This window comes from Balaenoptera borealis (genome assembly GCF_965194805.1).
Source record: "Balaenoptera borealis genome assembly, chromosome: X".
Taxonomy (NCBI): domain Eukaryota; kingdom Metazoa; phylum Chordata; class Mammalia; order Artiodactyla; family Balaenopteridae; genus Balaenoptera; species Balaenoptera borealis.
The window spans coordinates 129,049,242-129,070,475 of record NC_138881.1 but is presented as its reverse complement, the minus strand read 5'-3'; the positions used below and the strand labels follow the sequence as shown (position 1 = coordinate 129,070,475).

Here is a 21,234-nt window from a genome sequence, read left to right as displayed (position 1 = left end):
GAAGCTCTCCAAGATCAGCAGGTGGGTCTGACCCAGGCTCCTTTCAAATTACTGCCTCTGCCCTGGGTCCTGGAGTGTGTGAGATTTTGTGTGTGCCCTTTAATGATGGAGTCTCTATTTCCTACAGCCCTCTGACTCTCCCAAAAGTAAGCCCCAGTTGCCTTCAAAGCCAAACGTTCTGGGGACTTGTCTTCCTGGTGCAGGACCACCAGGATAGGGAGCCTGATGTGGGGGCTCAGACCCCTCACTCCTTGGGTAGAACCTGTGCAATTGTAATTATCCTCCCACTTGTGGGTCACCCACCCAGGGGTATGGGTCTTGACTATACTGCATCTCAACTTTTCCTACCCATCTCGTTGTGGTTTCTCCTTTATATCTTTAGTTGTGGAATGTCTTTTCTGCTCGTGTTTAGGTCATTCTCATAGATAGCTGCTCTGTACATAGTCATAATTTTGGTGTGCCCCTGGGAGGAGATGAGTTCAGGGTCCTTCTACTCCAGCATCTTCTACAATGAGCAAATTTTATTTTGTAAGTAAATAGAAAACAATGAAGCACTTCTACAAAGAACACTGATCATATGGAGTCCTCCCAGTTTTCCCAGGCATAGTTAACCACTTTCTCCTTTGCACTTTTTCACTGTACTCTGTGTTTAAAACTACTATAGATAGTAGTAGTTGTCTTTCTTCCATACTAGATGATTATGAGATTCTTGAATGGTGGCTGGGATTGATTATATTTGTATTCCTAGTACTTAAGAAAGTACCCTATTTACACATGCTTAGTAATATTTGTCAAGTGAAATAATGAAGAAATGAATGAATGCACTTGCTTAAGAGTGTTTTTTGTGGGGAGTAAGCCATTGTAAATGGAGAAGAGTATTTGATTAAGAATTAAGCATTAGACTAAGGGTTGGAAATTTTTTTCTCTGAAGGGCCAGATAGCAAATATTTTAGACTTTGCAGGCCACATATGGTCTTGGTCCAATGTTATTGTTTTTATTTACAGTCCTTTAAAATGTAAAACCTGTATATGGCCATATGAAAATAGGCATGGGCCATAGTTTGCCAGCCTCTGTCTTAGACTTTAACTCTCAATTTCCTAACCTATTTCAGAACCCTCCCTAATTCATCAGCAAATTCTATTATGTCTCTAGCTATGGCCTTTGTGTATGAAACCAATCAGTCCCTTTATTAGCTTACACCACACACTTAACATGTATATATCCACTCAAAATAAGCATTTTTAGCGGGTTTAGTGACCTTAAGGGGTTATTGAGAAGGTTCATGTCAAGCACCATACAGCTTCTCTGCAGTGGCATGGGTTTCTCCATCTTTTCCCACAGGATGAATTAATTCCTTTTAAGATCTTATGCAAATGAAGTTATTTTATTAATATTTCTGAAACCATGACACTTAGGGTGTCACCAACTCCAAGCAAGTTTATCAAGGTACTTTTGCCAATAGATATAGTTTATCCCTAATAATAACCACAATAATAATGATGATTAGAATGATAGCATATCATATATAGGACATATATAGGACTTACTATGTGACAACAAAGTTCTAAGTACTTTAGTCCTCACACTAAACCCATGGGATAAGTATTATTGTCATCCTCGTTTTACAAAACAGGAAACAGAGACACTGAGAGTTTAAGAAACTTGCCCACAATCACACATAATCAGTGGAAAAGAAAGTTTCAAGGATTCAGGATGAGGATGATAATAGTGTCACAGTGGAGAGTCCCAGAATGATAAGCCCTAAAAAGCAATCCTTCCATATGTGGTTGGAAGGTTAAAATTAGTGATTTTCTAAAGAACCACTTCAGTTAGATAGCGGGGTGGAAGCAAGATTGCAATGCATAATATGAGTGGCTGGTGAGAAGACAGAAGTAATGGTTATCAACCACTTATGCTTAGCTGTTCAGAATTTCTCCTTTAATGCTGTGGTTGAGATAATAAAATCTGTTCTTTTACATAGTTAGATATGTAGTATCATTCCTACAGCCTTATAAACATTGTTTTATATTGTTACTAACACTCTCATTGTCAAATTTTCTAGGATGTGGTGCCGCAGGTTGTCCCATCTACAAAGCAGGCTCCAGGACCTGCTGAGGGGACGAGTCACATGTTGGGCCCTTCAACAGCCCAACTTCAAAAGCTTATTTCCATTAGCCATCCATTGGCACCATACAGCCTCCAAGTCTCTGAATTGTGTTTGGCAGCAACATGAAGATCATTTTGGTAAGATGTGTAGAGGCAGATACTTTATTTTTAATTGTGACAAAAAAACCAAAATTTAATACCGTAACCATTTTAAGTGTACACTTCAGTAGTGCAAAGTATATTTACATTATTGTGCAATGACAGATTCTTTTCATGTGGACTCAAAGTACTTTCTGTGAAGTTGCGAAGACTTCTAACCATTTATTTCCAGGATTATTTTACAGGTTGCAAGAAAGACAAAACTAATATAGGGTAACAGGAAAATCTCATCCCAGCTAGGGAAAAGGAAGTCTGCTATGCCCCAGCCCCACTCTATCTCCCTGTCTCATCTAAGAAAAAATAAAGAAGAAAAAAAACCTCAGTATACAGGGGAGAGAGTTTCAAAGACATAGACTGGAAATTCTATAGCCAGGGAAAGTATTGGGTGGCATAGGGGAAAAAAGCTTTACCCCTGTGTATTAGTTTCCTAGCACTGCTGTGACAAATTACCATAAACTAATTGGCATAAACAACAGAAATTTATTCTTTCACAGTTCTAGAAGCAGGAAGTCTGAGATAAGATGTTGGCAGCGCCATGTCCTCTCTGAAGACTCTAGGAGAGAACTCTTCCTTCCCTCTTCTGGTTGCCAACAATCCTTGGTGTTCTTTGGCAACATCACTCCACTCTCTGCCTCCATCATCTTCCCTGTGTCTCTTCTGTGTCGTCAAATTTCTCTCTCCTTATAAGGGGACCATGTGTTGGATTTAGGGCCCACGCTAATCCAGTATGACCTCATCTTATCTTGATTATCTTCCAAGACCCTATTTCCAAATAACGTCTCATTCACATGTACTAGAAGTTAAGACTTCAACATATCTATTTGGGGAATGCAGTTCAACTCACAACACCCTGGAAAGGGACAAAAACAACCGTGAAGGCCACACTCCCAAAACACAGACCCACTATGCACTCCAAAGACTTAGACTCAATCCAAAGATTAGAGAATTCCCCTCCCCCCCACTACAACCAACTAATAAGCCTCCAGTTAAAATAGCAGTGGATTACAGCTGCAAAAGACAGACTGTCTCTGAGGTGAAGCACAAAGAGAAGGGCCAAGGCCAAGAGGGGGGATAAAAACAAGATCACTAGAGAAATTTAAAGCCTCTGGTACCCATAGAGACAGTAAATGTCAAACATAGCCCAGCTCTTGGCCAGATTGATATAGTCACCCATAAATTCCTATTTACTTCAGTGTCTACTGCTCTATACATGTCTGGCTGTCAACTACAAGGACAAAATTACAAAACATGCTAAAAGGCAAGAAATAACACAAGTTGAAGAGACAAAACACCATCAGAACTAGACTCACATATGACACAGGTGTTGAAATTTTCAGTCAGGAAATTTAAAATAACTATGGTTAATATCTTAAGGATTCTGATGGAAAAGGTAGACAAAATGAAAGACCAGATAGATAATGTCAGCAGGGTGATGGAAAATATAAGAAAGAATCAAAAGGAAATCAAAAGCACAGTAACAGAAATGAGGAATGACTTTGATGGGCTCATAAGATACAACAAGGGATAGAATCAGATATAAAGATAGGTCAATAGAAATTACCCAGACTGAAATGCACAGAGAAAATGAGAGTGGAAACAAACAAACAAACAAAGAGTATTCAGGAAATGTGGAACAATATCAAAAGTTGTAACATATACATGAATGGAATACCAGAAAGAAAAGAAAGAAAGAACTAAGCAGAAGAAATATTTGAAGAAATAATTTTTGAAAGCTTTCCAAAATAAGTGTCAGACACCAAACCACATATCCAAGAAGCTTAGAGAAGCTTAGCATCCATTTTTAAACCCCCCCCCACACACACACACAAAACCCCACACTTAGGCAAAAGAGTGAAAACAAAGAGCAAATCTTGAAGGCAGTCAGAGGGGAGAAAAACACTTCACTTACACAGAAACAGAAGAATTACAGCAGAGTTCTCATGAGAAACTATACAAGCAAGAACACAATGGAATGACACTTTTAAAGTATTAAAAGGAGAAAAAGGGCTTCCCTGGTGGCGCAGTGGTTGAGAATCTGCCTGCCAATGCAGGGGACACGGGTTCGAGCCCTGGTCTGGGAAGATCCCACATGCCACGGAGCAACTAGGCCCGTGAGCCACAACTACTGAGCCCGCGCGTCTGGAGCTTGTGCTCCTCAACAAGAGAGGCCACGACAGTGAGAGGCCCGCACACCACGATGAAGAGTGGCCCCCACTTGCCACAACTTGAGAAAGCCCACGCACAGAAACGAAGACCCAACACAGCCAAAAATAAATAAATAAATAAATAAATAATTTAAAAAAAAATGGTAGCTGTCCTATTATTAAAAAATAAATAAATAAATAAAATAAAAGGAGAAAAAAACTGCCAACCTGGAAGTCTATATCCAGCAATCCTTCAAAAGTGAGAGAGAAATAGACTTTCTCATATAACTTCTCAAAATACTGTAAAGGAATTTCTTCTGGCAGAAGAAAAATGATATAGGTCACAAACTTGGATCTACATAAAAAAATGAAGAGTGTTAGAAATGAGTGAAGATAAATTTTTTCCTTAATTGCACTAAATTTTAATTATTTAAATAGTAATGGCAGTGTATTTGGTGCTCATAGCACATATAAAAGTGAAACAAATGACAACAATGTGACAGGATAGGAGGGAGAAATTAGGAATATTCTATTATAAGGTAAGTCAAAAGAACTGACAATACCAAGTTCTACCAAGGATGAATAGGAATCAGAGCTCTTTTTCATTGCTGTTGGCATGCAAAATAGTACAGCCACTTTGGATGACACTTTTAGAGTTATCTAAAGGTGTGCTTAGATTATTTAAAATGTACATTGTAAACATTAGGAAAACTACTAAAAAAGTTTTAAAAAATAGTATGAATAATAAGTCAAGAAATGAGATAAAATGGAATCATAAAAAACACCCAAGGAAAATCAGAGAAGGCAGAAAAAGAGGAAAAAAGAAAGGAAACAAGGAGTAAATACAACAAATAGAAAACAGCAAGAAGGTAGATTTAGAGTCAACTACATCAATAATCTCTTCAAATATAAATTGCCTAACCACACCAGTCAAAATACAAAGATTGTCAAAATGGATCAAAAAAATATTCTACTATATGTTGTCTACAAGAAACGCACTTTAAATATAAAGGCTCAGGATAAATGTTAAGGGATGATGTGGGGACAAGGGATATATGGAGCTGTCTGTACCTTTGTCTCAGTTTTGCTGTGAACCTAAAACTGCTCTAAAAAATAGTCTACTTAAATTTTTTTTAAATTTAAAGTTAAAGGATGGAAATAGAAACACCATGCAATGCTAATCAAAACAACAGTAACTATGTTAATTTCAGACAAAACAGTCTTCAGAACATGGAAGATTATCATGGATAAAGAGGCACATAACATAGTGATAAAGGGGTCAGTTCTCCAAGAGAACATGTAACAATCCTAAAAATGTAGCACCTAACAATAAACCATCAAAATGCATGAATCAAAAACTGACAGAGATAAAAGTAGAAATAAAGAAATCCACAATTTCAGTTGGTTTTAATACCTCTCTCAGTAATCGATAGATTAAGCAGGCACCATCAACCAACTTGACCCAATTGATATTTATAGACCATCCAACAACAGTAAAGTACACATTGTTCTGAAGTTTAAATGAAACATTCATCAAGGTAGACCACATTCTGGGCCATAAAACAAAGCTCAAAAATTTTAAAGACTCTAAAAACATATAGAGTATGTACATTGACCATAACAGAAAAAAACTAGAAGTCTATGACAGAAAAGTCCCAAATATTTGGAAATCAAGGTATACACTACCAAAAAATGTATAAGTAAAATAAGTCTCAAGGAAAGTTAAAAATATTTTGAACTAAATGAAAATGAACATACAACTTATCAAAATTTGTGGTAAGCAACAATCTGTGTGCAGACAACTACAAAACACTGATAAAAAAAATGAAAGAACATAAATAATTGGAAGGACTTTCCATGCTCATGGATTAGAAGACCCAATATTTTTAAGATGTGAATGCTCAGTATGATCTATAGATTCAATGCAATCCCACTCAAAAAATCCCAGCAGACTTTTTTATAGATATTGACAAACTGATTCTAAAATGTATGTGGAAAGACAAAGGTATCAGAATAGCCAATACACTTCTGGAAAAAAATTAAGTCAAAGGGCTTAAGTTAACCTTAGTACAGTTGGCACAAACAACACAGGGGTTAGGGTGCCAACTTTCTGAGCAGTCAAAAATCTGAGTGTAATTTACAGTCAGCCCTCTGTATATATGCAGTTCCTTCATATATGTGGTTTTACATCCACAGATCAATTTAACTGCAAATCAGGTAGTACTATAGTATTTACTATTGAAAAAAATCTGCTTATAAGTGGACCCAAACAGTTCAAACCCATGTTGTTCAAGGATCAACTACAATCAAGGCAGTGTGGTGTTGTCAAAAGGATAGATACATAGAACAGTGGAACAAAATTGAGAGCCCAGAAATAGACCCACACAGATATGGTAAACTGATTTTTGATAAAAGTGCAAAGTCAATTCAATGGAGAAAGGACTGTTTTTTTCAACAGGTGGTGCTAGAACAGTTGGACATCCCTATGCAAAAGAGCGAAACAAAACAAAACGTTCACACCTGCCTCATACTTTGTGTAAAAAATAGCTCAAAGTTGATCATAAGCCTAAATGTAAAATGCAAAACTATAAAACTTGTATGAGAAAATGTTTGTTACCTTGGATTAAGCAAAAAGTTCTTAGATGCAACTTCAAAAGCTTAATGCATAAAGGAAAAAAATGGTAAATTGGACAATATCAAAATTCAAAACATTTTCTCTGTGAAAGACACTGCTAAAAGAATGAAAAGAAAAGCCACACAGACGTGGAGAAAATATTTGCAAACCACATGCTTGAGAAAAGATTTGTATGCAGATTTTAGAAAAACCTCTTAAAACTTAACAATAAGAAAACAAATAACCCAGTTTTTAAAAGGGTAGAAAGATCTGAACAGACACTTCACCAGAGGACAAAAGTATGGCAAATAAGCATATGAAAACATGCTCAACATGATTTCATTAGGTAAATGCAAATTAAAGCCACAATGAGATGCCACTATACACCTATTAGAATGACTAAAATGCAAAAAAAACCTGGCAGTACTTAATGCTGATGAGAATGCAGAGCAACAGGAACTTGCATTCATTGCTGGTAATAATACAAAATAGTATAGCCACTCTGGAAGAGGATTTGGTAGTTTCTTATAAAGTTAAACATGGACTTGTCAACAGTTGCACTCCTAGATATTTACCCAACTGATTTGTAAACCTATGTCCACAGCAAAAACCCACACATGAAAAACCACTTTATTCATAATTGTCAAAAGTGGGAAGCTATCAAAATATCCTTCAATAGGTTCATTAATAAACTATAGTACATCCATACAATGGAATACTATTCAGCAATCAAAAGGAATGACATGACATTCTGTTGAAGGCAAAACTATAGGGACAGAAAACAAATCAGTGGTTGCTAGGGGTCTGGAGAGTGTGGTTACCCATAAGTATAGGGGAAATGCTAGAATGAATCATGTGGTACTGGATTATAGTTGAAGACATCAGTATAAACTCATGTTTAGCCTAATATAGATACAGATGGATAGATGCAGAAATAATTACAGTTGACCCTTGAACAATGCAGGAGTTATGGGTGCCAACCTTCTGTGCAGTCAAAAGTCCACATATAACTTGTAGATTGCCCTCTGTATACGCAGTTCTGAGTCCAAGCTCGCTCTGCTCGCTGCACAACAGGCCAATAAATCAGGAGACGAGGTGTTGAGGCAAGGAACCGTGACTTATTTGGAAACCCGGGCCTCCGAGAAGATGGTGGACTAATGTCCTAGAGTATCATCTTATCGGGGTCTGGATGTCAGTTTCTTTTATAGAAAAGAGAGGGGGAGGAGATGAGGAAGTAAACTAAAAAGGCCACAAGTCTTGCAAAACATCCCCTGGTTTGGCCAGCCTCGGGGAGGGGATGTGTTAATTTCTTCTTTCTTGCAGCCATTCACTGGTGGACAGGGTCAGGATGTTTCCCTGTGAGCTGAACAAAGGCACTTTAGTTTAACATTCAGGCAGAGGGGCAGGGTTCCCCGAGGCAGGCCATTATGTATGCCAATAGCTATAGACAACATCCTTTTAGTGATTATAGTAACAAAAAGCAACGGAGAGCAAAGGTTAAAATAAAAGAAACAGATCCAAGGTGGAGTCTGATTTTGCTCTTCCCTGCCACAGTTGCTCTGTATCCACATTTCCCCATTCTCGGATTCAACCAACCACAGACTGTGTAGTACCGTTCGTAGTATGTACTATTGAAAAAAATTCTGTAAGTGGACCTGTGCTGTTCAAACCCATGTTGTTAAAGGGTCGGCTGTATAGATAATGTTTTTACACATAGATTAGTATATTTCCTAGCTCTAGCCGCTGAGAGGTCCTGGAAACAATGACACCACAGTGGCAATGAGCACACCCAGATCTTGGTTTCTAATACCATGCTCCAAGAAAAGGAACCAAGGGCTCCTTAGAAAAATGGACTATTCTAGAGCTAGGTCAGAGAAAATACAAGATGAGCCTGGAGAATCTTGAAGTCCCAGAAAGTAAGGAAGTGCTCAAAAAAATGATGAGGCAATGTTAAAGGGACACAGGAGCTAACTAAAAGAGCTTCTAATGGCCAATGCTGAAACAATTTGAGCAAGAAAATAAATAATGTAATATTGGATTATAACCAAAAGTGTAAAATAAATATCCATGAATCCATGCTGATATAAATAAATGAATAAATGGGGAGAGTACATATAAATGTCCCATACAAAAGAATTCCAAATAATTTATGTAGATATTCCTCCTCCCCCAACTATGGAGGTGGATCTTAAGTCCCCAGTCCTAGAATGCAGGCTGCACTTAGTGATTTGCTGGCAAAGAATAGAATATGGAAGGAGGGTGGGGTAACTTAAGTAGAGAAATGTAGCAAACACTACCTTTGATAGTATGTACCAGTGATATGATATGGTGAGAAGGGCACCTCACTTCTGTGGCTATCTTCCCCAAAACTTATAACCCCACTTTAACCATGATAAAAGCATCAGATAAACCCAAATTGTGGGACATTCTAACAAAATGCCTGACCAGTACCTCTCAAAACTGTCAAGGTCATCAAAAACTAGGAAAGTCACAGCCCAGAGGAGCCTAAGGAGACATGATGACTAAATGTAATGTGGGTCTTGGATGGGATCCTGGGACAGAAAAAAGACATTAGGGGAAAACTAATGAGATTCAAATAAATTATGGGATTTAATTAATAAATAATGTATCAGTATTCATTCATCAGTTGTGACAAATTTACCATACTAATGTATGATATTAGTAATAAGGGAAACTGGGCAAGGGCTATATGGGAACTCTTTGTATTTGCAACTTTTCTATAAAATTAAAATCATTCTGAAATTTAAAACAAATTTATTTACAGAGACGTAGTAGAAACCTCAAGCCATAAGTTTCACTATGAAAGGGAATATGAGGTAGAGTGGTAGTGGAGGGGGATATTGTTTTAAGATGGAAGACATTGCAACATGTTCACTGATGAGAATGATCCAGTAGGAGGGGAAAATTTGATGATGCAAAAGAGGGGGATAGAAAAATTTCAGAAGTGTAGTACCTGAGTAGGAAAGGGAGAGGATCTGATTCATAAATGAGAGTGTTGGCCTTGATTAAGTGCACAGATATTTCAACCATAGTAACAAGAAGGAAGGCAGAATATATGGGCACAGATGTATGTAAGTGGGTGGATGTGGAGCATGGGTTTGTGGAGATTGTCTTCTAACTGCTTCCATATTCTCTTTGAAGGAGTAAGCAAGGTAATCAGTTGAAAGTGGGAAGGGAGAGGTGGTGGTGGCAGTTTGAGGAGAGAAGACACTATGTATAATAGTCTTCTTGGAGAGTGAGTAAGTGATTTTACTAAGAAATTATGCAAGGACTGTTTGGCAGCGTTGAGTACTCATTTGATATTTTTGGTGATGATTTTAAAATGAAAGTAACCAATACAGTTTAATTTTTTTTCTCTAACAATGTTTAGCTGCTTGGCTGCAGGCACAGAGGAGGTGTGGACCTGAGTGTATCCGGGTCAGAGCTTTGTCAGAGAAGCATTGGCAGAGGGCGATAGGGGGCAAGGGAGTTAAGGGGGTTGGCAAGGAATTAATTAAAATGACGGATCATGGAAGGTGGGCCCTGTAAGGAGGGAGTCGAAGCCATTAAAGGAGGCAAGATGATGGATAACAAAAAGGAGCTTATGGTCAATGGATTGGAGCTTTTTGTGTAGTTGAAGGATTATTGCAGTGAAGAGTGCCTGAATAATTGAGCTGGAGAAGGAACAACAGGTAGTCAGAGTATAGGGTGTTTGAAATGAAAATTATGAAGGTATTACAATTAATAATGATGAAGCTGCCAAGAATGATGACAGGGGAAGGGATGACGGGGTGACAGTAAAAGACAGTAAACTGATCTTCATTTATTTAAAAATAAAGCGACTCAGGAGATACATGATTAGAGTAATGAAGAAGTTTAGAGTTATATAGGATAGCATGAGCTTCAAAGCAGCAATGAGGCAACTATCCTACCAGGATTACTACAGCCTTGCCTTGCTCCCTTGATGGTCCAGAAACTAGAGCAGTTTTTCCAAAGTTCAATCTGATTTTAGTACTCTGATTTTAAAAATCGCTTTATAGAGAGGCCCACTGTTAGAGATGATGATTGCCTGAAGGTGGCAGGAGAAAAGAGTGGAAATGGAGAGGTCAGGTGGATTTCAGAGTGACAGAGGAGGCGGAAGTAACAAACCTTGGTGATTGATTAAATGTAGGTTACAAGAGAAATGAGTTGAGTCCTAAGTTTCTCTTCTGTATTGACATTTTGGCAAGACCTAATTAATAAACATTTGTTCAGTGTCAACTTTATACAGAACTGAGAACTTCTAGAGAACCAAAGATGGAAGACATAGTCCCTACCTTAATGTAAACATAAAACATAAAATGAGTAAATAAATATAAGAAGCATAAATAGCTTATGCCATATGCAAATGCAAATTAAATTGATACATACCAACTACTTAATTTCAAAGAAAATGTAGGGTTAGTCAAGGAAGCTTCCTTGAATTAAATTAATTTTTAGCTAGATTTTGAAAGAAAAGATGGTCATTTAATTAGAGGAGCCTGTAATTTTAAGGAGAAAAATGGCAAGAGCAGAGGTAATAATGAATTCCAGCCATGGAAAGGACAGTAAGCATACCAACTTGACTAAAATGAAGGGGATTTTTTGGAGCTTTTTAAGATATGAGTCCATCCCCATAGTACAAATTATTCCACTACTGTACAGTATGTGCCTGGCAACTTCTCACCCATCTAATAGGGCAGGAGAAGATCATCCATAGTTTTGACGACAGGATCATTCTCATTTCTGAATGAGCAAGTACCAGGAGCCAGGCGGTGTGATAAATGCGAAGCATGCAGTGATGGAGAAGACACATTCCCTCCCTATCCTCAAGGTACCGTCTTATGGCAAAAACAAACACACAGACAGTTATAAAACAGTGTGATAAATGCTTTTAGACAGCATATGGAGTGCTATAAGAACAAGAGGAGAGTTACCTAACCCAAACTAAAGAGTTATAAATGACTGCCTACAGGATTTGCGCAGAGTCATGAATATTTAAATATGAATTAGGCAAGGGAAAAAGGGTGAGAAGGTAAGAATGAATGTTCTGTTCAGAGGGAACTGCATGTGCAAGAGCTTGAAGGTTATAGTTTGTCAAAACCCTGGATTACCTCAGTGTAATGACCAATCTGAATGAGGGTTGGTGGTACTTAATCACTTTTATCACTCTAAGGGAGTGGTTCTCAATACTTTTAGTGTATGAATCTCATAGAAATTCTGTTGCAAGCTATGAATCCTCTCCATAGAAAAATACAGAACTACACACACACATACATACACTCACACACACACACACACACAGAGTTTTACATATCATTCCATGGATCCTAGGTCAAGAACTCCAACTTCAGATCACCACCAAATAACAGCCCCATTCCACAGTATCAGCAGCTGCTATATCAGAGGCTCTTTCAATTAACTTCAGTGTCTGGATTTTCAAGCATTCAACACCAACTTTTGACTCATAACTAGAAGATGCTATAGGTACATGGAGGTGATGCCCCAGTGGTCCGCTCTGCTTCTCTCCCAAGGATGTTAGAAGGGAAAGGCATTTCCTCCCAGGTAATAAGCTACCTACTAGCAGCATGTCTGACTTAGACAATAGGATTTCTTGTAATACTCTTCTCAGACAGTTTGTATGGACTGCAAGTGTCACTCTTTTCTGTTTCTATATGTATCTCAGGGTTTTTTGTTGAAAATCTGGACATTTTAGGTAATACAGAAACTGATTTCTGACCTCGCAGGGGGATTGTTGCTGTATGTGTGTTTTGTTTATTTGTTATTGACGTCTCTGGAGTAATTGGTTTTTATTTTTAACTGTGGCTTCTTTGTATCACAGTGGGGTCAGCATAACTCAGTGGTCCTCAACTGGGGGGGTTTTGCCACCACAGGAGACACTTGGCAATGTCTGGGAACATTTTTAGTTGTCACAGCTGACGAGGAGGATGCTTCTAGCATCTAGTGGGCGGAGGCTAGGGATGCCCTCGATGTCCACAGTACCAAGGTTTGAGAAACCCTCGTATAGTTTAGTGGCCGGCTAACAGTTGGTCAGAGGTTAAGCTAAAAACCTTAAGCCAGTAAGGCTTCCACCTTTTGCCAATGGATGTGTGTGTGGATTGGGGCACGCAAAGTTTCAGCTGTTTATATGTCTGCCCAGGCTTTCAGTTTCTGCCATTCTTCACATGTCTCCATTGTGCCTCACATTCTTCCAGGGGCATGTAGATAACTAGGGACCTTTCCAATCTCTCCTTATTGTGCACACAGCCCTGCATGTGTGCACAGCCTTACCGAACACAGGGGATGTGAGGGGGCTTTCCAAGGCCCACTATAGCTGTCTCATTCCCTTGATCCCCCTGATAGATTTCTGGCTGTTCTGCAGATCTATTGCTTGTCCCAACCAGTATGCCTTCCTTGATTGTTTTCAACACCCAGGGGCATGGAGTTTTAATGTGCTCTGCTCCAAATCAATTTAGTCCCCTTCAGCAGCAAAGCTGCTGGCTTTCTTGGCTTGCCTGCCCTGGTAGAACTATTGCTGATGGAGCTGGTGGGGGTGGGGTAGGGAGTGGAAGCACCCCAAGCTAAAACACACAGATTCCCACTGTTCTTACCCAAGGTTCAATAGTTTTTCTTGACTAAATGCTTCTTAATTTGTTGTAAGCCTTTGGTCAATTTCCAGGTCCTAAAATGGTGGTTATTGGTAATTTTGTCCAGTTTTATCATTGTTATTGGGGGAGAGGATTTTCCAAGCTCCTTACTCTGCCTTTCCTGAAGTCTCACCTTCAGAGATTCTCAAGACTACACTTTGAGAAACACTAGCATAGGACTTTGGGGTTGGACAACTTGAGTTCACGTCCTAGGTTCACCACCTAATGATTATATGATCTTACAAAGTTATTTAACATCTCTGAGCTTTAGTTTCCTGTCCTTAAAGTGAGAATGATAACATTGTACAAAGTTAATTTGAGGAGTCCAGATATACTGCATTTTTTAACTGTTTATTAGGATCTCATTGTAGATACACCACAGTTTATTCAGCTATTCCTCGACTTCCCCCACTGACAGACATTTAGTCTTATTTTCTAATTATTTTGCTATTATAAACAAAACTATTATGAATATCCTTGTGCATACCTCTTCATATGTGACGGTTTCTATAAGGTAAGTACTGAGAGGTAAATTTCTGGGTCAAGCAATAAATATACACATTTTTTATTATTTTCATAGAAACTTCCAGATTGCCATTCAGTGTGTCTTCACCAATTTATACTCACATTACCAGTGTTTGAGAGTATGCATTTCTCCACATCTTTTGAAAACACATGTTTTAATCAAACTTTAAAATTTTTGTCACTCTGATGGATAAAAAATGATATCTTAATACCCATTTCTCTGATTACTACTAAGGTTAGAAGAGTTCATGTGTTTACTGGTCATTTCTGGTGACTTTCCTATTGATATCCTTTGGTCATTTTTCTATTGAGTTTTTATCTTAATGATCACAAGGATTTATTCTATATCCTGGGTATTAACCCTTTTATGTTAAAAAGATTTTTCCTGTTACTTCTCTTTTAACTTTGTTTTTTACATTGTTTGCAAAACAGAAGGTTTTTATTTTCATATACACAAATTATCTTTTATGCTTTTTGTGTCATATTAAAAAGGCTTTTCCTACCTCAGAGTTGTCAATATATAACAGTTTTATTTTTTATCTTTTACTCTATCAGTAGTTTACTGTTGAGGCTGACGTGACTCTAGAATCAACTTTTCAAGATTCATTTTTCCAAAACTAGTTATTGAGTAATCTATCTTTTCACCACTATTACAAAATACCACCTTTAACATATACCATATTTTCATGTACAGTTGAGTCTGTTTTGAGACTCTATTCTGTCCCCTTGATCTGTTAGTCCATTCTGCATGAATATCATACTTTTTAAATGACTATAGCTTTATAATACATTTTTATATCTAGTAAGACTTCCCCTCCATGCCTTTCTTTTTCTTTCTCAAAATTGTTACTTTATTAATTCTGAGTATGATTCTTGGAATTAGCCTGTCCAGTACATGAAAATTTTCACTGGGATTTGGATTGAAAGTACATGGAGTTCTGTGTATTAATTTGTGGGAGAATTCCTATCTTTTCATTATTGAATCTGCCCATCTGTGAGCATATTTCTCCATTCAAGTTTCCTTCAAGTCTTTCAGGATAGTTTTATAGATTTCTCCATAGTAGTCTTCCACATTTTCATTTTTTTCCCAGACACTTTATAGTTTTTGTTCCTCTTATAAATTTGAACTCCTTTTTATTTACCTTGTCTAAATGAATAACCTGATGTATAAGAAAGTTTGATTTTTTGCTAACTTTTTATTTTGATACATCTTCAAACTAACAGAAAAGTTGCAAGAATGGTACAAGGACCTCCTTTATATCCTCTATCTATGTCTTCTTTTTATATACTTGAATGGCTTCATTTTCCAAATTTAGAACTCTGATCTGTTTTGAGTTTATCGTGGACACCCAGTGACAATATGAGGTATGGACTCAGTTTTATCTTTTTGCAAATGATTATCAGTTGTCCCAACACCGTTTATTTAAAAATTCATATTTTCCACAGTGATTACACCTGCCAGTTTTTACGTACCAAATTTCTATATGCATTCATGTATATTTTTGGACTTTTTATACTCTTCTGTTGTTTTATCTGCCTTTTCCTATACCAACATCACACTGTTTTAATCATAGAAGTTCTATACTATGTTTTAACATCTAGTAGGGGGCTAGTGTCCCCCTCATTGCTCTTGCTTATTTCTTGGTAGAAGACTTTTTGAAGGAAGTTTTCTGGGTCCTGATTTTTTAGTTTTCCTAAATAAATATTTATTTTTATAAAATAAATAATGTAAAATAATATAATAATATAAAAGAGTGTGATCTTTTCCTTAGAACTGCAATATGCTAACACCGTGATGCGCTTCGATTATGTCTGGCTTCGAGACCACTGCCGCTCAGCATCTTGCTACAACTCTAAGACTCACCAGCGCAGCCTAGACACTGCCAGTGTGGATTTATGTATCCAGCCAAAGACCATTCGTCTGGATGAGACCACACTCTTTTTCACTTGTGAGTGGACAGGAGACTTGGTCTTCTTCGGGGTACTCTTTTAAAGAACAATTGTTTTACAAAAAATGGTTTGCCCCTTTCCAAAACAGGGTATTCTTTTAGTTACTCTTTGTTTTTCCTTTCTTTGGAAGCATTTATTTTTAAACCTTTTATTTTTCTTCTTAAATAAAATTGCTCTAATCTACAGCTGACATCATTCTTAACCAGTAAATTATTGGCAGTATTTATAATTATTATTTTTAATGCCTTTTATTTTTCCCTTAAAAGGGCCAGATGGTCACGTGACTAGATATGATTTGGATTGGCTGGTGAAAAACAGCTATGAAGGGCAGAAACAAAAGGTCATCCAGCCTAGAATCTTATGGAATGCTGAAATCTACCAGCAAGCCCAAGTTCCATCTGTAGATTTCCAGAGCTTCTTAGAAACCAAGGAGGGACTGAAGAACTTTCTACAAAACTTTCTGCTCTATGGAATTGCTTTTGTAGAAAATGTCCCTCCCACTCAGGAACACACAGAGAAGTTGGCAGAAAGGATCAGCTTGATCAGGTAAGTCATTAGTTTCCTGATACCTGCAGAAATTAATTTCCAGTGACAGGTATGGTCACCCTCGTTTTTCCAGAATATTTTGTGGCCTGAATAATGGAATTCCCATTTATAGTGCTTTATTTGAAGCCCAGATTTCTAATCTCTAAAGACACTTACATGTTAAATATGGTGAAGACTTCAAAGTCATTGGTATTTTTTTCGAGCCCAGTGATGCTCAAAGTAGGAGTTAGTCATTGCACACTAGAAAGAGCACTAACTGTGAGTAAAGAGAACCAGACAGTAGTCTGAGTTCTACCGTCAAGCAGTTGGGTAAACATAGACAACTGCATAACACACACACCACTACCCTCAATCCCCACCCCCGCCGCCCCAGTAGCCTCTATTTTCCTATCTGATCAGTAACAGGTTTGAATAAGATGGTGTCTAAAGATCATCTGCTTTTGACCTTCTATTATTCCTAAGGCTTAATTCAGAGCCTGGTTGTTAATACTACTGCCTTATACTGTATAGCATTTAACCAGCATATTCAAATCCGTTATTTTCATTGGTCATTATAGTAATCCTGATAAGTGTGTATTTTATCTCCTGTTCTACTGATGAGGCTCTTGAGGCTCAAATGTATTAAGTGGCTTGCCCAGGACTGCTCTGCTTGTAAGCAGTAGAACTGGGATTCAGATAGCTCGGGTTTCCTGATCCTAAATACTATGTTCTTTCCATTGCATTTCTAGGTAGTATATAGATTTATCTTCTGTAGTATTAAATGTGATGTAAACCAACTTTGTTATAATTAGTACTTTCCTTTTATTTCATAAGAGCCAGATATAGCTCATTGTGTAGCAGACAGTATGCTGGGTCATTTGCCCTATCCTAGTAGAGCATAATTAACATTTGTGAACCATTCAGTTTCAAACACAGTTTGAGAACTTTCAAGTAAAAAAGCTGTGCTAGTAGGCAATAAGTTGACAGGGCTTTAGAGGTTATAGTTCAAAAGGAAGGCCATTTCCTGTTTGGATTTTGAGGGTTCAGAGAATAAGATGAACTCTGAAAGCTAAAGAATTAAAGTGACCTTTAGTCAGATCTGAGCCTACTAGGAAAATAACTATGAAATCAAAACCCATGATGTTATTGTATCTCTCCTCAAGGAGAGATACAATAACAGTGATACAGCAACTCTCACTAAATACTTGCTAATATAAACTATCCTTTCTCTTTTTCTTATTCCTCCATGTCTAAAAGATGGGTGAAGATCTACATTAATCACTTCTAAAAGCAGCTACCCCAAAACATCTTTTTCTATGTGAGGAAGGTGAGTGCAGGACAGAAGTTTGAGTGTGAAAGCTATTAAAAGTAGATACATAAACAGAGTGGGATGATTCCCTAAGCTTTCAAACTATATTATCCTTTCACCCTTTTCCCCCCAGCTTCCTAGAATATTACTCAGTGGAGGAATTGTTTAGACTGGTGATGTGTTCAACTGTCATATTTACCTTATAGATGGAAATCTGGAGCCAAACAATCTATTGTTATTTGTGAATAATTAAAGAAAGTATTGGAAAGAGTTTTGAATGATAAGAATGAAAGGTTTCCTATACTTCATTTGACAGAGAAACCATCTATGGGAGGATGTGGTATTTCACTTCAGACTTCTCCAGGGGTGACACTGCATACACCAAGCTAGCTCTGGATCGGCACACTGACACTACCTATTTTCAAGAGCCCTGTGGGTAGGTGGATTAGAATTTTCCAAAGTGGGATCATTACGTGTGATGGTCTTGAATAGTTTCTTAATCATTCTCTGTTTTATTTGAACCAAGATCATATCTGCTGCTGCTGATTTGTATGACTGTTTCTTTTCTCCTTAGAAACATGATCATTTTTAAACACCCTAGCTCAGTCTTCTTTAGACTTATAGGAATAAAATTTTTGAAATGATTGAAAATCTACCTGACTACATAAATGGATGTAAATTTTGTTTAATTTACATTTTTTCTCAAAGTAATTACAATTAACTTACCAAAAATGTATTGATTAACCATTAGTTTGGGACTTTGTACAGTTTTTCATATTTAGTTGTTATATTGCAAAGGGTTCAATCTTCCAAACACAGCTACTTTGGGTATGGTGGTAAGAGGAATTTAAATCCAATTTACAAGAAGTTGGAGAGGAGGAATGAATGAAGAATAACCTTCTCACATGGACTCAGAAGCTATTGAGTCAAAGATAACGTATACCATACTTTTTTCCAGCTTTATTGAGATATAATTGACATATGACATTGTGTAAATATAAGGTGTACAATGTGTTGATTTGATATGGTCATATACTGTAATATTATTACCAGTAGCTAACAGACAGTAGATCTTAAATCTTCTCACCACAGAAAAGAAATAGTAATTATTTGACATGATGCATTGATTTCCTTTAAGGGTTTGGAGCCTAAGAATATTTGGTTCAGAGGAGGAAGAATAAAGCATCTTTTTGACATCCTGCTCAATGTTATCGATATACAAAAAGCCCTGCATCCTCATTCTACAGGATGCAGAAGGAAGAATATGAGGAAATGGGATGAGAAACAGTTGGACAGGGGTTGAGGTTCAAATATTGACTAGCTCTTTTCTCTCTGACCACTACCAGAGATACACGGTTGTCTGTGCCTTTAATTTAACCCTTTCTAATCAATGGCAAGGACCCAGTACATTAGCAGTATAATGAGAGTGGTTAAGAGTTCAGGCTATGGCATCAACCAGACCTGGATTTGTATCCCACCTGGAACATAGGTTAGCTTTGTGATCTTGGAAAATAACTTAACCTCTCTATGCCTCAGTTTATTCATCTGTAGAATGGGACTAGTAATAAAACCTGTCCATTTGTATTGCTTAGGGATTAAGTTACATGATGTATTTAAAGTACTTAGCATACTTCCTAGAACATAATAAATGTTCAATAAATACTAGCTATTATTATTATCATTTTAGCCATTGTCATCATCATCATCATTGTTATATGCCTTACGCTTTCTAAAGCTACCTTTGCTCAGGATCTCATCCTTTCCAACCTCCTTGGGGATTTCTCTCTCCTGTATCTTCAGCCTTCCATACATATTGACTCCTTCCTATCAGCTTCTCATTTCTTGAATCTCTACTTTTGTACACTCTATCTCCTTCTAGTTACAGCCCCGCCTTACTCCTCACCTTCACAGCTAAACTTATTAAAATAATTGTCTACATTCAGTGTCTTTTCATTCTCACTTCTCATTCACTCTTCAAACCTGTAGTCAGCTAGTTTATCCACCCCCCTCCCAATTAAAATTAATCTCTCCAAAGTCACCAGCAACTAACTTATTGCCATACCCAGTGTGTACCTTTCAGTCTTCATCTTATTTGACCCCTGGGACCATTAACCACTACCTCTTCTTAAATATCCTTTCTTTTCTAGTTTTCCTTCTATATCTATAGCCATTTTTCCTCAGTCTCCTGTGCCAGCTTATTTTCCTTTGTCCATGTTGTAAATATTGTTGTTTCTCAAGGTTTTCTCCTTCTCCCTCTTTTCTTACTTGAAATGATCTCTCCAAATGACTTCTTCCATGCTCTTGGCTTTAGCTATCACCTACAGACAACTACAAAATCTACCTCTCTTCTGAGGTAAACATCTTCAACTGGCTACTAAGTAATCCTAACCTAGAAATTTCACAGAAAGGTCAACATAGCCAGAACTGACCTTTCTCATTTTAATTGTATTTACCCTAGGTTCTCCTTGATTTTATTCCTTCTATCTTTATTTATGTTTATTACTTATTTTACTTTGTTGTTTACTTTTCCTTATTTTTGCTTTTTTCCTAAATTACTATTAATTTTATTTTCCCCTTGTTAATTTGAAATTTTTACTTTAGTTTTCCAGTCCATTAATAGTTGCATTTCCTTTTCCTGTTAAATTTTCAGCCATATATAACTCAACTATTTCAACATGTCCTTAAACTGAACCTCTTCCTCAACCCCTCTCACCCCCTTATTATCATCCAATTATGCATCTGCCTGCGTTCTCTTGACAGATGGCATTATTATTTGTCAGGTTGTCCAGGTGAAAAACCTGCAGTCATTCTAGATATTTGCCTGTTCTTCGTCCTCCATCATGTTGCTTAGGTGTGTCCTCTTTTCTATAAAACCCTTCTCTAAGCTCAAGCCCTCAGTATTTTTCTCTGCTATTTCAGTTTTCAGTTATCCAAGTTGTTTTCCATGTTTTTTGTCATCTTGCTTCCCACCAGTTCATCTCCCATCTCAGTTTAAACTCCTTGTTGTTTTGCGTTGATATCTTTGGTCATACTTTTTTTTTTTTTTTTGCCTGGAATGCCCTCTCCTCACCTCAATCTCATTTCAGCCCAACTCTTGCTCATTCTTTAAGACTAAGCAAAACCATTCTCATCCACCTCCAAAAACATTTCTCTATACAACACACCACTACAATAATTTCCTCTGTTTATGGCCCCACTGTATCTTGTATACAACTTTATCATAGTGCCTGTTGGTA

At 37.3% G+C, this 21,234-nt stretch overlaps 1 protein-coding gene across 2 annotated transcripts in view; it reads left to right on the top strand.

The window, feature by feature from the left end:
• The window catches only part of TMLHE (trimethyllysine hydroxylase, epsilon), a 44,186-nt gene that overhangs the window by 17,685 nt on the left and 5,267 nt on the right, over window positions 1-21,234 (top strand). For both annotated transcript variants that reach the window (XM_082376412.1, XM_082376413.1), the window contains exons 2-5: window positions 2,064-2,245; window positions 15,987-16,163; window positions 16,431-16,710; window positions 18,315-18,434. In XM_082376412.1, coding sequence (XP_082232538.1) covers window positions 2,065-2,245; window positions 15,987-16,163; window positions 16,431-16,710; window positions 18,315-18,434 — 758 coding nt within the window. In that variant the 5' untranslated portion in view covers window position 2,064. The remainder of the gene's footprint in view (window positions 1-2,063; window positions 2,246-15,986; window positions 16,164-16,430; window positions 16,711-18,314; window positions 18,435-21,234) is intronic.